Source organism: Macaca thibetana, chromosome 2 (assembly GCF_024542745.1).
Source record: "Macaca thibetana thibetana isolate TM-01 chromosome 2, ASM2454274v1, whole genome shotgun sequence".
In the NCBI taxonomy this organism is placed as follows: Eukaryota; Metazoa; Chordata; class Mammalia; order Primates; family Cercopithecidae; genus Macaca; species Macaca thibetana.
In genome coordinates, this window is record NC_065579.1 from 150,199,631 (window position 1) to 150,216,200 (window position 16,570).

Sequence of the window (16,570 nt, forward strand, 5' to 3'; positions counted from 1 at the left end):
CCTCTAACGCAGAACTTTGGAGTGAATGTCTCCTGCTGTACACTCCCACTGTAACTCTCAGTCTGCACTCAAAGTTTTCTCTTTGTGCATCTCTACCTTCTCCACTGTCCCACTTGGCAGGTAGTTAGTTCCTAGAGGGATGTAAAGAGTACAGGTTTTTCACCATTTGTATGCTACCCTTCCCTCTCTTCTACCACACAGCATCCTTGCCTGCATCTTGCACTCAGAAGATACACAATGACTGTTTATAGCCATGAACTGCCAAGTGCATATGTGGCCGAGGTCCCTGCCTTGCTTGTCTTGAGAGGAATTTTGCCATCCCATTCAGGAATGCCATTATTAGGGATAACAGTGCAGGTGAGCCCAGTCTCCTTGCCACTACAGCAGGCAGGCAGTCTTGTAACAACTTGTAAAGATCTTCTTTTCTCCGTCTTGACTTTTCAACCAGAAAGCAGTCTTTTCCAAGAACAGTCTTTTCCAAAAGAGATGCTCACATCCTCGACTAGAATTGAAAGCTAACCTAACAGCCATTATGCATAATTCCCTAATCACCCCCTTTCTTCCTCATCTAATTGTGTTTATTCCAACCAGCATACAATCAAGATGCAATGCCTTTCAGAAGACAGTCTTTTCTAACTGCCAAGGAGAAGGGAAAATGTTCTGTTCTTTTTTTTTGAGATGAAGTCTCTCTCTGTTGCCCAAGCTGGAGTGCAGTGGCATGATCTTGGCTCACTGCAGCCTCTGCCTCCCAGGTTCAAGCGATTCTCCTGCCTCAGCCTCCTGAGTAGCTGGGATTATAGGTACATACCACCATGCCTGGGTAATTTTTTGTATTTTCAGTACAGACGGTGTTTTGCCATGTTGGCCAGGCTGGTCTTGAACTCCTGACCTCAGGTGATCCACCTGCCTCGGCCTCTCAAAGTGCTGGAATTATAGGTGTGAGCCACCATGCCCGGCTGGAAAATGTCCTTTTGAAGAGAATTATTAACAAACAATCTCTGTATGGTGGCCATGAATGCATCTGAGCTCGTGAGAAACCACTCTGGTCTTAAGGACTTTGTAAGTACCATTCCATGTGCCAGAACCTCTTCTTCTTCTTTTTTTTGGAGACAGAGTCTCACTCTGTCACTCAGGCTGGAGTATAATGGCGCAATCTTGGCTCACTGCAACCTCCACCTACTGGGTTCAAGCGATTCTCATGCTTCAGCCTCTTGAATAGCTAGGACCACAGGCACACACCACAATACTCAGCTAATGTTATTGTATTTTGGTAGAGACAGGGTTTTACCATGTTGCCCAGGCTGGTCTTGAACTCCTGAGATCAGGCAATCTGCTCACCTCAGCCTCCCAAAGTGCTAGTATTAGAGGCATGAGCCACAGTGCCCAGTCCCAGAACCTCTTCTTAAACGCATCTTCATTGCTCATTCATTCAGCTCTCCACTTACTCATCACCAGTTATCGCCATATGACACATGGCGTACTTGCTTGGTTTGGGTGTTGTTTTATTTCCACCCCCTGACTGTAAGCTCTATGTAAACAGGGGGTTCATTTGATTTGCTGCTGTGTTCTTCTCCGAGTATTTGCTGAATAAATGGGTAAACGAATAACAAATATAATTTGAAAACTTCCTGTGTGGGAAGGACAAAACCCATGAAAAGAAATGGAGATGTTTTGCAAATGTAGGCGGAATCAGAATCTCACCTCTCTGATCCCTCACTTGGTTCTCTCTGATAAGTCATCTTATTTGAAATAGATTATTCAGCTTGTGTCATAATTTGATCCACAGGGTAAAACAAGAAATTGCCTGATGTTTTAAGTAAACTAAAGATTTCTCCTCTCTTAATTTCTACCTCTCAGCCCTCAGCCTCCCACATTTAGAAAGCCATTATTCTGAAGTAAATGAAGGATCATTTATATGCCATCAGGCATCTACAAGACATTTTGTTCTGTTAAAGGTTCAAGTACACACAGTGTGAAGAGCACTCAGGAGAGTCTACCACATCATTATTTCTGTCTCTTCACACAGCACACTGAGCACTAGTTCTGAAGGGGAGCAGCTCCTAGGCTGCCTATACCACCCAGCTCCCCATCGGCTGCAACTGGAGAGCATGCAGGCACCACTTGAAATGCCCAATTACCAGCAACTCATTTTCCGTCCCCTCTTTGGAACAAGTATGATCAAAATAAATGTCTTGCTATGGCAGGAGAAGCCATCATTCTTCTGAGAGGGCTCAGCGGAAACTCATTAGCAGGTGTACAGACTGTGCTTCCATTGAGAGCTGCAATTCTGTCTCCTGGCAGACCCGATGTCGGGTAGAAGCCAGCTGAGGGTCCAGAGACCCAAAGTCTCAGCTGCCCCTAACCCTTGGCCTCTCCAGCCCCAGCCCACCTGTACCTGTCCCCTCCCAGCACAGTGGAGGCTGGGTCCTCCTACCTCCCTGAGAGAACCTCCTCTGCCTAGTGCCTTGCTGTCTGTTTCTGGAGGCACTATACTTTTTAACACTAAGGCTTCAAACTCTTGCCAGCAGTTGTGAACTTTAGAATGCTTAAGAATCACCTGGGGTTCTTTTTAAATTATAGGCTCCACCTCATTTCCAAATTCTGAATCAAGAAATGTAGAATAGGGCCTGATAATCTGTTTTTAAAAAGCCCTCCACTCTGCCCAGATAATTTTAATGCAGGGGTCCAAGGACCACACTTTGAAAAATACAGTTACATATTCATATGTGATGCCTCCTTCATTTTCTGTAACAAATGGAAAATTTTTAGTGATTTTTTTTCCCATAAAAGCTCCCAAACCTACACTTTCCCCATTACCCTTGTTCATGCTCTATGGCCACATACCATGCCTATGGTTTCCAGTCTCCCCTCACCCCAACTCAGCCCCTAAACTGGCACTAGATTTCCTCAAACCCCTACTCTGATTACATGTCTCCTCTGCACAGAATCCTTCAACAGCATCTCATCAATAATCATGCGTGAGTTCTTTATCCTTTAGCCTAGTATTCAAGATACCAGAATTAGCATGTTGAGATCAAGGACATGCTAAGGATAGGGATTGTTAGAAAAAAGGTACCCTGGATGGTTACTGTCTTATCACTTGTTAATATAAGAATAAAAAAGGAATTGAGGACATTAAACATGTTAAAAATTACTGTGGATCAATAAAGCCCTGAGGTTCACTATCTCCTGGTAAGAGACTTCTCACTGCCTCCCCAGGCTTCATCAGCCTCCTATCCCTGCCAGATGAGATGCCCACGTGCTCATCATGGAAGGATCACTTTTCAGTCAGGACAGAGTTTGTATTCATAAAATCAAAATAAATACCAAACTAAACACCAAGGGAGAAGCCCATGGCGGGGAAGGGAAGAGAGGCAAGAAGGAAAGTAGGGCAGAGAACAGAGTGGCTGGGGTATAGTATGGGAAATGGGGAACCAGGAAGAAGAGGTACTAGGAGCCCATGAGGTTCCAGGCAGGAAGCATGTGAGCATGCAAGAGGCAAGCCTCTAGCTCATTCCCCAGCCCTGCAGAGACTAGGGAACACATGGAGAGGACTAGAACCCATAGTCTTCTGTACTAGCCTCCTGCCACAGGGAAAGGGATGGAGTGCTTCCTCTAAGATCAGGGACACTAAAAAGGCAGATGGGAATGTTTTCCTCCCTCTCTTCATTTCAATCAGAAAGCAACCCTGACAAGCAGGAGCCTCCCTCTCGATCTACACCAACTCAGCAGAGTCTCAACCTTGTGCTCTTTCTGGGCATACACTCTGCCCAAATAATCACCTATTATCTACTTGAAAAATATCTGAATGATTAGATTATCACTATAAAAAAAAACTTATTTGAGAACTTTAAAACTGCTAATTATGACCATGGGCAGATGGATATTATTCAAGATACATGCTGCAAATAATAGCATCAGTAATGCTAAGTTAACATAATTATAACTGTGAAAAATAAATGAGAATGGATAGTGTCTGTTTTGGGGAAATTTGTGTTAGTAATAAATAGTTATAGAGAAAGCATATGGAAAAGGGCTTTTGTTCTTCATTTGCTTGGTAGATGTTCCTCCATCCCTTTATTTTGAGCCTATGTGTGTCTCTGCATGTGAGATGGGTCTCCTGAATACAGCAAACAGATGGGTCTTGACTCTTTATCCAATTTGCCAGTCTGTGTCTTTTAATTGGACCATTTAGTCCATTTACATTTTAAGTGAATATTGTTATATGTGAACTTGATCCTGTCATTTTGATATTAGCTGATTATTCTGCTCGTTAGTTGATGCAGTTTCTTCCTAGCATCGATGATCTTCACATTTTGGCATGTTTTTGCAATGGCTGGTACCTGTTGTTCCTTTCCATGTTTAGTGCTTCCTTCAGGGTCTCTTGTAGGGCAGGCCTGGTGGTGACAAAATCTCTAAGCATTTGCTTGTCTGTAAAGGATTTTATTTCTCCTTCACTTATGAAACTTAGTTTGGCTGGATATGAAATTCTGGGTTGAAAATTCTTTCCTTTAAGAATGTGGAATATTGGCCCCCACTCTCTTCTGGCTTGGAGAGTTTCTGCCGAGACATCTGCTGTTAGTCTGATGGGCTTCCCTTTGTGGGTAACCCGACCTTTCTCTCTGGCTGCCCTTAACATTTTTTCCTTCATTTCAACTTTGGTGAATCTGACAATTATGTGTCTTGGAGTTGCTCTTCTCAAGGAGTATCTTTGTGGCAATCTCTGTATTTCCTGAATTTGAATGTTGGCCTACCTTACTAGGTTGGGGAAGTTCTCCTGGAGGATACCCTGAAGAGTGTTTTCCAACTTGGTTCCATTTTCCCCCTCACTTTCAGGCACATCAATCAGACATAGATTTGGTCTTTTCACATAATCCTATATTTCTTGGAGGCTTTGTTCATTTCTTTTTCCTCTTTTTTCTCTAGATTTCTCTTCTCACTTCATTTTATTCATTTGATCTTCAATCATTGATACTCTTTCTTCCAGTTGATCGAGTCGGTTACTGAAGCTTGTTCATTTGTCACGTATTTCTCGTGTCATGGTTTTTATCTCTATCAGTTCGTTTATGGCCTTCTCTGCATTGATTATTCTAATTATCCATTCTTCCATTCTTTTTTCAAGATTTTTAGTTTCTTTGCGCTGGGTACGTAGTTCCTCCTTTAGCTCTGAGAAGTTTGATTGACTGAAGGCTTCTTCTCTCAACTTGTCAAAGTCATTCTCTGTCCAGCTTTGTTCCATTGCTGGCGATGAGCTGCATTCCTTTGGAGGGGGAGATGCGCTCTGATTTTTTGAATTTCCAGCTTTTCTGCACTGCTTTTTCCCCATCTTTGTGGTTTTATCTGCCTTTGGTCTTTGATGATGGTGACATACTGATGGGGTTTTGGTGTGGGTGTCCTTTCTGTTTGTTAGTTTTCCTTCTAACAGTCAGGACACTCAGCTGCAGGTCTGTTGGAGTTTGCTTGAGGTCCACTCCAGACCCTGTTTGCCTGGGTATCAGCAGCGGAGGCTGCAGAAGATAGAATATTGCTGAACAGTGAGTGTTGCTGTCTGATTCTTGCTCTGGAAGCTTCATCTCAGGGGTGTATCCCACCGTGTGAGGTGTGATGTGTCGGTCTGCACTTAGTGGGGGATGTCTCCCAGTTAGGCTACTCAGGGGTCCAGGACCCACTTGAGCAGGCAGTGTGTCTGTTCTCAGATCTCAACCTCCGTGCTGGGAGATCCACTGCTCTCTTCAAAGCTGTCAGACAGGGTCATTTACATCTGCAGAGGTTTCAGCTGCTTTTTGTTTAGCTTTGCCCTGTCCCCAGAAGTGGAGTCTACAGAGACAGGCAGGCCTCCTTGAGCTGCTGTGGGCTCCACCCAGTTCGAGCTTCCTGGTGGCTTTGTTTACCTACTTAAGCCTCAGCAATGGCGGGTGCCCCTCCCCCAGCCTGGCTGCTGCCTTGCAGTTAGATCTCAGACTGCTGTGCTAGCCAATGAGGGAGGTTTCTGGGTATAAGTAAGACTGTCTTCTTGAATCTTACTGGACAGGTAGTTTGAGGATCAATCTCAGCTGTCAGCAGCTATACGATATTAGGCAAGTCTCATCCTGTGAGACCAAGTAATTGATCAGGACACTTTGATCAGTGATACTCTAGCACTAAATTATAAACTTCTCAAGGGCATGATCTGTGTCTCTTATTCCCATCACCCATCATGGGTATATGGCATAGTAAAGAGGCTAAGAGGATGGAGTTTGATATTAGGTGAACTTGGAATTGAATCCCTGATCTGCCACTAGCTGTGTGACCTTAGGCAAGTTTACTAAGCCTTTCTAAGCCTTAATTTCCCCATCAGAAAGACGGAACAAAACTATCATCTGCCTCACAGTGATGGAAGATTAAACAAAAGCCAAGTGAAGAGATTAGATACTCAATCATATTTACTCATAAAGTTGATGAATCCTGAGCTTTGAACAATATAACTTATAAAGACACATTTAATTCCAGTAACAAAATCTCAGGGTTGGAATCCAACCATTCCTCTGATACTTTAATCCCCTTTCAGTGCACCCATCAAGTAACCTGTTGAACACACGGTTCCCCCATGAGTGCATTCCTTGATCTAATGAGGTGCAGAATATGCCCTGACCCTTTCCTTTTTAGATGTTTTAATCCTTCTTTCTTATCGGAAGAGTTAGTTTCTAGACCTGACATCATTCTGGTCACTTTTTTTTAAAATAACTAATCATTCTGAGAGCAACCTGAAGTGCTCATCTTCTATTATGCAAAACTGTCGACTGGATTATACAATGACCAAACCGTTTTAGTATGATTAAGAGACTATAGTCAATGGAGCTAGTAAAAGATTGACTATTTGGAGTTTTTAGAAAATTACAGTCAAATCCTTTTGAGACAGTCTTTGGCAAACTAGAGCTGACAAAGTAAAAGCTGTAATTTTCCACCTGAGGCTTCAGAAAAACTGAGGGAAGCAGGTACAATCTATTTGTAGTACAGGAACTATGGACTTTAAATGAATATTAATTTTCATTAATTCAGAATGGAAGTCACCAAGCCAGATATATTCTGACATTACTGCCCTTCCCTAGTTCACCTGACCATACTGCTTAAAAACAAGACATAGAAGCCTCAAATGTGTCACTGACCTACTCACACCAACAAGACCACTCCCTACCCTTCCAGTCTCACCTCCCATTATCACTGCCAGGAGTAGGTATCCAGTTAGACTTCCTCACCCTTGTGCCCTGCCTATAACTTAGTTCTCTGCTTTCTGGTCTTTCCCAAGAACATCACCCCCATCTCCCCTTCCTGTGCTCCAAGGACCAGCGTGAAGCACACCCCAACAAGAGTGAACTCTCTCTGCCCTGACTCTAATAAGCTCATTGTTGTTTGGTTGTTTTTGGCTCTGAACACAGATAGCTGTGTGCCATTAATATATACTTGGGTGTATGTGTCTACGCTCAAAGGCAGAGACCACAAACTTCTAGCACAAGATTTTGCATACAGAAGGTGTGCCAAAACACTTTACAGACGTGTTTTTTCTTTTTTCTTTTTTGAGATGGAGTCTTGCTCTGTCACCCAGGCTGGAATGCAGTGCTGTGATCTTGGCTCACTGCAACCTCTGCCTCCCAGGTTCAAGCAATTCTCCTGCCTCTGCCTCCTGAGTAGATGGGACTATAGGCGTGTGCCACCACACCTGCATAATTTTTGTGTTTTTAGTAGAGATGGGGTTTCACCATGTTGGCCAGGCTGGTCTTGATCTCATGACCCCAAGTGATCCTCCCGCCTCAGCCTCTCAAAGTGCTGGGATTACAGGCGTGAGCCACCGTGCTTGGCCTCTGTCAACTGATATATTTTTTATTTGCTACAGAAAAACTAAATTACTTTATAATAAAAAATAGAAGTTGGGGGTAGGAGGGTTAAAGTCACACTAAAAGACAAAAACATGGAATTATTTGATTTAAATAATCAGTGGAGATTATTCCTGTGTTTGTGTTTTATTCAAAGAGCCTACCTACTGTTCTACCAAAGAGTGTTGTCTGTCTAGGATTTGCTATCAGATAGACTCATTCTTGCAAAAAATGGAGAGTGAAGAAGAAGGGCAGGCGGAACAAGGTGGCCTGCCTGCAGGGGATGCTCTGAAAACAGTTGGTCTAGCTAAGAAAAGATAGAATGAAATTTGCATCTCCCAGAAAGAGCAAGAATCTAGTGACTCCTTGTTCTTCCCACCACAATTCAGGTGTATCTGGGCCTGAAAGTAGCCCTTTTACATACATGGAAGATAGAAGAGTTAGGGGAGAATAAAAAACAGAAAGTGCATTGGGTTTCCTTGCACCCAATACAGGAGCACCCAGATTCATAAAGCAAAGACCTACAAAGAGAGTTAGACTCCCACACAATAATAGTGGAAGACTTTAACACCCCACTGTCAATATTAGTCACATCAACACGACAGAAAATTAACAAGGATGTTCAGGACTTGAATTCAGCTCTGGACCAAGTGGACCTAATAGACATCTACAGATCTCTCCACCCCAAATCAACAGAATACACATTCTTCTCAGCACCACATCGCACTTATTCTAAAATTAACCACATAATTGGAAGTAAAACACTCCTTAGCAAATGCAAAAGAACGGAAGTAATAACAAACAGTCTCTTAGACCACAGTGCAATCAAATTAGAACTCAGGATTAAGAAGCTCACTCAAAACCACACATCTACATGGGAACTGAGCAACCTGCTCCTGAATGACTACTGGGTAAATAATGAAATTAGGGCAGAAATAAAGAAGTTCTTTGAAACCAATGAGAACAAAGACACAACATACCAGAATCTCTGGGACACAGCTAAAGTAGTGCTCCGAGGGAAATTTATAACACTACACGCCCACAGGAGGAAGCGGGAAAGATCTAAAATTGATGCCGTAACATCACAATTAAAAGAACCAGAGAAGCAAGAGCAAACAAATTCAAAAGCTAGCAGAAGACAAGAAATAATTAAGATCAGAGAAGAACTGAAGGAGATCGAGACACAAAAAACCCTTCAAAAAATCAATGAATCCAGCAGCTGGTTTTTGAAAAGATTAACAAAATAGATAGATCACTAGCCTAATAAAGAAAAAGAGAGAAGAATCAAATAGACACATAAAAAATGATAAAGGAGATATCACCACTGATCCCACAGAAATACAAACTACCATCAGAGAATACTATAAACACCTCTATGCAAATAAACTAGAAAATCCAGAAGAAATGGATAAATTCCTGGACACAGACACCCTCCCAAGACTAAATCAGGAAGAAGTTGAATCCCCAAATAGACCAATAACAAGTTCTCAAATTGAGGCAGTAATTAATAGCCTACCAACCAAAAAAAGTCCAGGAGCAGATGGATTCACAGTCAAATTCTACCAGAGATACAAAGAGGAGCTGGTATCATTCCTTCTGAAACTATTCCAAACAATATAAAAAGAGGGACTCCTCCCTAACTCATTTTATGAGGTCAGCATCATCCTGATACCAAAACCTGTCAGAGACACAACAAAAAAGGAAAATTTCAGGCCAATATCCCTGATGAACATCAATGCAAAAATCCTCAATAAAATACTGGCCAAACAAATCCAGCAACACATCAAAAGGCTTATCCACCACGATCAAGTCAGCTTCATTCCTGGGATGCAAGGCTGGTTCAACATATGCAAATCAATAAACATAATCTATCACATAAACAGAATCAATGACAAAAACCACATGATTATCTCAATAGAGGCAGAAAAGGCTGATAAAATTCAACACCCCTTCATGCTAAAAACTCTCAATAAACTAGGTACTGATGGAATGTATCTCAAAATAATGAAAGCTATTTATGACAAACCCACAGCCAATATCATACTGAATGGGCAAAAGCTAGATGCATTCCTTTTGAAAATCAGCACGAGACAAAGATACCCTCTCTCACCACTCCTATTCAACACAGTATTGGAAGTTCTGGCCAGGGCAATCAGGCAAGAGAAAGAAATAAAGGGTATTCAAATAGGAAGAGAGGAAGTCAAATTGTCTTTGTTTGCAGATGACATGATTGTATATTTAGAAAACCCTACGTCTTGGCCCAAAAATCTTTTTTTTTTTAATTTTTTAATTTTTTGTTGCTTTTTATTTACTTTTATTTTAGGTTTGGGGGTACATGTGCAGGTTTGTTACATAGGTAAATTGCATGTCACTGAGGCTTAGTGTATGAGTGATCCCATCACCAAGATACTGAGCATAGTACTTGATAGGCAGCCTTGAACCCACACCTCCTTCCCACCTTCCCCACTCAAGCAGTCCCTAGTGCCTACTGTTCCCGTCTTTGTGTCCATGTGTGTTCAGTGTTCAGCTTCTGCTTATAAGTGATAACATGTGGTGTTTGGTTCTCTATTCCTGTGTTAGTTTGCTTAGGATAATATTCAAATAACTTTAAAAGATTACACATGAGGTAGAAAGACTGACAGAAATACAACCTAGTCATGTACATATTTTCTACTCTCAATTTCTTATATTAACTTCTAATGATAAGAACCACCTTGTCCTCACCTTGTCTTATATTCCTGACATTGCTATTCACCAGATCTCTGGATTTCTTTGAGGTTTCTGGGATTCAGAGCATTTTCTAAAAGTTCAACATTTTAAGCCTCCATCAAAACTTGTAATGTCTTGCTTTCTTTACTTCTCTAGATGTTGGTCCAAAATCTTAAGCTGATAAGCAACTTCAGCAAAGTCTCAAGATACAAAATCAATGCAATTGATTTTTTGCATAATTCTGGAATGTGCAAAAATCACAAGCATTCCTATAAACCAATAATAGAGAGCCAAATCATGAGTGAACTCCTACTCACAATTGCTACAAAGAGAATAAAATACCTAGGTATATAACTACAAGGGATGTGAAGGACCTCTTCAAGGAGAACTACAAACCACTGCTGAAGGAAGTAAGAGGACACAAATAAATGGAAAAAGATTTCGTGCTCATGGATTTACAAACAAGAAAGTGATGAACTGACAGGGTCTTAATTTCAGAAAGGCTCTCATTTTTAAAAGCATGATGCAGAACAACCACAGGTGTGGTTTTATACTTTTTCTTAGCTTTAGTTTAGATGTCATGGTGGCCACAGAAAAGTCAGATCACAGCAGTTCCCTGATAGTTGGAGTCTGGAATGCCACCCTCCTCTTGGGGAGGCCTTTCACCCACCCTCCTGGCAGCCCCTCTGCAGCTCTCCAGGACAACAGCTGTAAAGTTAGCATGAGGGTAAAGAGGACACCATGGATACTGCCCAGATCATCTCTGAGAGTCATGGAGAGTTCACTGAAATAGCAACGCCTCTCCTTTGTGCCTTCAGAGGCTGGTACCTCACTCTGTCTCAATCACAGACTACCTCCTGTGCTCTCCTGCACTCAGGAGTGATATATTTATCAGGATAGCTCCAGATGGCAGGAGTAGGCAACTGATTCATTTGCTTCTCCACTCCCAGCAGGCCCCATGAGGGCTTCAGAACTGCGGCCAGCACATCAGTACTGCCCATTTCTCCTGGGACTGAGGTGTTGCCTCTGATGACTCAATTGATGCTCCAGTCAGAAGAGGACTCTGCAAGGCAAGTTATGGCAGCCCAAGAAGTGAGGACATGCTCGAAGGCCCATCCGCTCCTGGGACTGATTGCACAGTGACTATCCCCCTAGTCAGAGGGTGTCACAGTCAGTGACAAGAATGCTCAACTCTCCCTCCACTCGGCCTGACTCCTTCAGGCACCCAGCACCAGAGGCCCCTCTAATGACACCGGTGTAGGGCACCAATATCCCAAAGACATGTACAGTTGGCTCTCAATTTTCCATGTGTATTTCACTACACTGGAAATATACAACGGATTACATTGTATTATATAATACAGTAGATAAATTAGATTATCCTTGGATTATACCTGGCCGATGCCACAAAAGAATGAAAGGAGAGTGAATTGTTATTTTATATGTATAATCCTGGAGTTACATGGTAGCCACAGAAAAGTCAAACAGGTGTTGAACACAAGTGCGTCCACCCCAGCAGCTCCTCTGAAGCTCTGCAGAGCCCATCCTAGGACAACTAAGCCCATCCTTAGTTCTCCTATGGTGAACTAAGAGAGAGATGACAGACAGTGAGACTGGATCTCAGTCCCCATCTCCCAACCAGCTCCCCCCACCCTAGTATATCAATCCTCCAGCAAAGATCCCAGGGTCCCCTGGAAGACAGAAACAGAGAGAGTACAAGGAGAAAAGAATGGGTTATTTCATCTGAAAGGGCATTTGTAGCAAGACTGTCCTTTTGTGGTCAGAAACATAACCATTTCTTTGTTATTAGTGGTAAAGGAAAAAGCCACAACTGATGTCATAATACAAAAAAAAAAAACTATATAAAGTCAGAAATAACCTGTAATCATGAAACATACACTGAACAACAGCCCAGGTTTTAAATCTGATTTTCCTGGTCCAACCTTGTAAAGGAATCCTCTGAAGGTCCCTGTACCCCACTTCACCTCCACTCTGGCAGGCCACCTGCATCCCAGATGGACCATATGTGGGGTCCAAGCCTGACAGTGCTCAGAAAACCACCCACCCCTGAGCTGTCTAGCAATCACTGCCTGAGTGTGGGTCAAGCTCACCAAACGAAAAATGTGCCACATTGGCCCTAACCCTAACCCATATTGACAGTTTGGGAGGCCGAGGCGGGCAGGTCACCTGAGGTCAGGAGTTCAAGACCAGCCTGGCCAACATGGTGAAACCCCATCTCCACCAAAAATACAAAAATTAGCTGGGTGTGGTGGCACATGCCCTTAATCCCAGCTACTTGGGAGGCTGAGGCACAAGAATCACTTGAACCCAGAAAGTGGAGGTTGCAATGAGCCAAGATTACACCACTGTACTCCAGTCTGGGCAGCAGAGCGAGACTCTCTCCAAAAAACAAAACAAAACAAAACCAAAGAAAAATGTGCCATATGACGATGACGAATTGCAGTTCCTGAAACTAAGTCTCCCTTTCCAATATCACATGGTGAGAAGGCCAGTCTATAAAGTCACTTAGGCAAGAAACATGCAATTCACAGGTCCAGTTTTTGTTTTGTATTTTGGTGGGGTTCTGTGGAGCACTTGAGAGCTGAATTTCATTTTTCCCTCTATAAGTCTGTGCTCTCCTAAGCCTGACCACCTAGATCAGGGACTTGAGCTCGGTCTGCCTCCTAGAATGGATGATGGACACCAGGGCTCAGAGCCTGTTACCTGCTGTACGTCCTGCTGGAAGACACAGAGCTGCAGCCGCTGGTGGAGCCGCACCTTGCGGTGCTGCCAGATGCTCTCCAGCCGTCGCTGGTGATGTAACACCTCGTGCACCACGTCCAGCACTTGGTGCACTGCCTTGGAGTAGTTGGCTGTGGCCGTGAGGGATTCTGAGTTCCCAGGGCTCAGGGGCCGCTGTAGCACATCTAGCAGTGCTTTGCCATCCTGGCTGACCTGCAGGAAAGAGAGAAGTTTAGGTAAAGGGAAAAGGGTGATAGGCAGGGCACAGAGAGAAGCAATAAGTATCTGCCTGAAGGTCCCTGACTATGCCTTCTGAGAATCTCAGGAATCCCATACCCAGACACCTAGCCAGCCAGAGCTGCCATGATCCTCCAGCCTGGTGGAGGGCCAAGCACCTGGAATTCCCTGATGGGGGAGTTGCTGGAGTGCTGGCCAGTTGTCTGTGAGACTCTCTCCCCTCCTGAATTTCAGCTCTGTGAGGGCAGAGACACTGACTACTTGCTGCTCTCCCCTCAATGCCCAAAACAGTGCCTGGCACACAGTAGGCACTTGGCAAATTTTAGTTGTTGTTGTTGTTTGTTTGCTTGTTTGTTTTTGAGACAAAATCTCGCTCTTGTCCCCAGGCTGGAGTGCAATCAATGGTGCGATCTCCGGTCACTGCAACCTCTGCCTCCTGGGTTCAAGCAATTCTCCTGCCTCAGTCTCCTGAGTAGTTGGGATTACAGGCGCATGCCACCATGCCTGTCTAATTTTTGTATTTTTAGTAGAGATGGGGTTTCACTATGTTGGCCAGGCTGGTCTCGAACTCCAGACTTCAGGTGATCCGCCCACCTCAGCCTCCCAAAGTGCTTGGATTACAGGCGTGAGCCACCGCGCCCAGGCTTGGTAAATATTTTAACTGACTCACACCAGGTAAGACAGCATAACTTCATTTCAGAAATGAAGTCAATATAAGTTCCCACCATAATTCTCTCCTGCTTTTTCTTTCCCAAATTCCTCTATCTGGCTCTAAAATTCTAGATGTGTGACAAGAGACAAGTTATTTAACCCCCTTGGTCCTCAGTTTCCTTCTCTGTAAAAGAGGCAGAATTATGTACATACTTCATAAAGTCATGGTGAGGATTAAATGAGTTAACACACATACAGTGTTTAGAATAGAGCCTGACGTGATACTGGCTACCAATTTTATCTTCACCAGCATCACCATTGATATGGTTTGTCTGTGTCCCCGTTCAAATCTCATCTTGAATTGTAGTTCCCATAATCCTCACATGTTGTGGGAGGGACCTGGTGGGAGGTAATTGAATCATGGGGATGGGTTTTTCCCATGCTGTTCTCATGTTAGTGAATAAGTCTCATGAGAGCTGATGGTTTTATAAAAGGGCAGTTCCCCTGCACACACTCTCTTGACTGCCACCATGTAAGACATGCCTTTGCTCCTCCTTCACTTTCTGCCATGATTGTGAGGCCTCCATGGCCATGTGAAACTGTAAGTCCATCAAACCTGTTTTTTTTCTTCTTTTTTTTTTAATAAATTACCCAATCTCAGGTATGTTTTTATTAGTGGCATGAGAACAGACTAATACAACCATCGTCATAATCATCATTATCTCCCTCCCATCCTCTTTATTTCCTTGTCATTTTCTTTCTTTTGTCTTTATCCTTTTAAAATACTTTGCTCTTGCTCTATACAACCCCCTTCTTTCTTCTGAAAAGCAGTAAAATCCTCATTTTTCTAGAACATGCAGAGAAAGGCTGGGACACTTAGACTGTGGACACACCATCCACATCCCAACACTCGCCCTCAGTCTGAGAAAAGTGGGATGACACTCTCTGCCATTCTACTCATTGGAGTTCTGGCACAATCGCGGGCAACAATAATTCTGGAAAGTGACATCATACAATCAACACCTGTGGCCCTCCTGTACTGACAAAGTACCCAACAGAACATGCATCTTTCCAATTTAAAACAGGGATGACTGGGAATTGATAGAAATGTTGAGTTCCCAAACTTGGTTACCAACTAAATCAAAGTTGGCTTGGAGTCTTCACCAAAAGAAGGCTTTTGGAGATGAAAATGGTCTTTTATCTCATCAGCAAGGTAGGGAATGAGGTGTGTTTCCATCTCCACACCTCTGATGATGAAGCTGTTTGCCGGGTTTGCATACTCCCCTCACCCTTCCTTTGGTCCCTGATAATAGCTTGGCTGGGGGTCCAGGAATACAGAAGCAGCTGTTACTCCTCCTGCCCATGGGGCCACAGAAGGGCCTTCAGGGCACGGTAGTTAGGAGGGGTGCTGGAGTAGAGTGCAGCAGAGGCCAGGAGAGGAAACCACCACCACCCACCCAATCCCACCATCCCCATCTCCCATAGACTGCCAGGAGAGTGGGGTGGGGGAAGTAGTTTATAAACAATGCAGAGGTGATGCCCACCAGAGACATGAGTAAGACAAATATCCTATAGCCAAACCCAGGAGCGCTCTCTTCCTGGAATTCTGAGCAAATGCTGTCTTTTGGCACCATGCTATGTCCAGGGCAGGGTGGTTAGAGATGGAGGCCCAAGTCCTAGAAATCCACCCTGCATGAGCTCCAATTCTCTGCCTCAGTCTCTACATCTGTAGGAAGCAGGGACAGCTCACTGGCCTCTGAAGTGGGGTTGAAGGGAAGGTTTAAGCCTCACAATGCTAGGGCCTGATAATTAATTGAGAGAAATATTGTGTCTATATGTATAATTATACCTGCACCTCACACATGTGGAAGTATAATATTAATCTCATTTGTACTCTCTATATTTGTATTTTGCAAGGAGTAAATTTAAAGATTCTTGACCCATGGGCAGAGGCACAGTTCTGTTATAAGACAGAAAGCTTTGGGCCATATGGATCAGAGCTGATGAGATCAGATTTGGCTCATAAGTCCTTCATTGTGCCTTCTACAATGACAGAATACATTACCATTTTTTAGTGCTCATTACTATCAGACACTGGGCCAAGTGCATTATATACATTACCTTCATTTTATTTTTTTAATTTTTTGTTGGGTACTATGATTTATTTATTTAAATAGTTTTGGGGAACAGGTGGTGTTTGGTTAGCTCCCACTTAAAGGTGAGAATATGCGATACTTGGTTTTCCATTCCTGAGTTACTTCACTTAGAATAATGGTCTCCAACTCCATCCAGATTGCTGTGAATGCCATTATTTTGTTCCTTTTTATGGCTGAGTAGTATTCTATGGTGTATATATACCACATTTTCTTTACCCATTCGTT

The 16,570-nt window shown here is 43.3% G+C and overlaps 1 protein-coding gene across 26 annotated transcripts in view; it reads right to left on the reverse strand.

Moving 5' to 3' along the window:
• KALRN (kalirin RhoGEF kinase) overlaps nt 1-16,570 on the reverse strand; it is a 708,666-nt gene that overhangs the window by 385,807 nt on the left and 306,289 nt on the right. For all 26 annotated transcript variants that reach the window (XM_050781536.1, XM_050781534.1, XM_050781532.1 and 23 more), the window contains exon 9: nt 13,284-13,514. In XM_050781536.1, the coding sequence (XP_050637493.1) occupies nt 13,284-13,514 (231 nt within the window). The remainder of the gene's footprint in view (nt 1-13,283; nt 13,515-16,570) is intronic.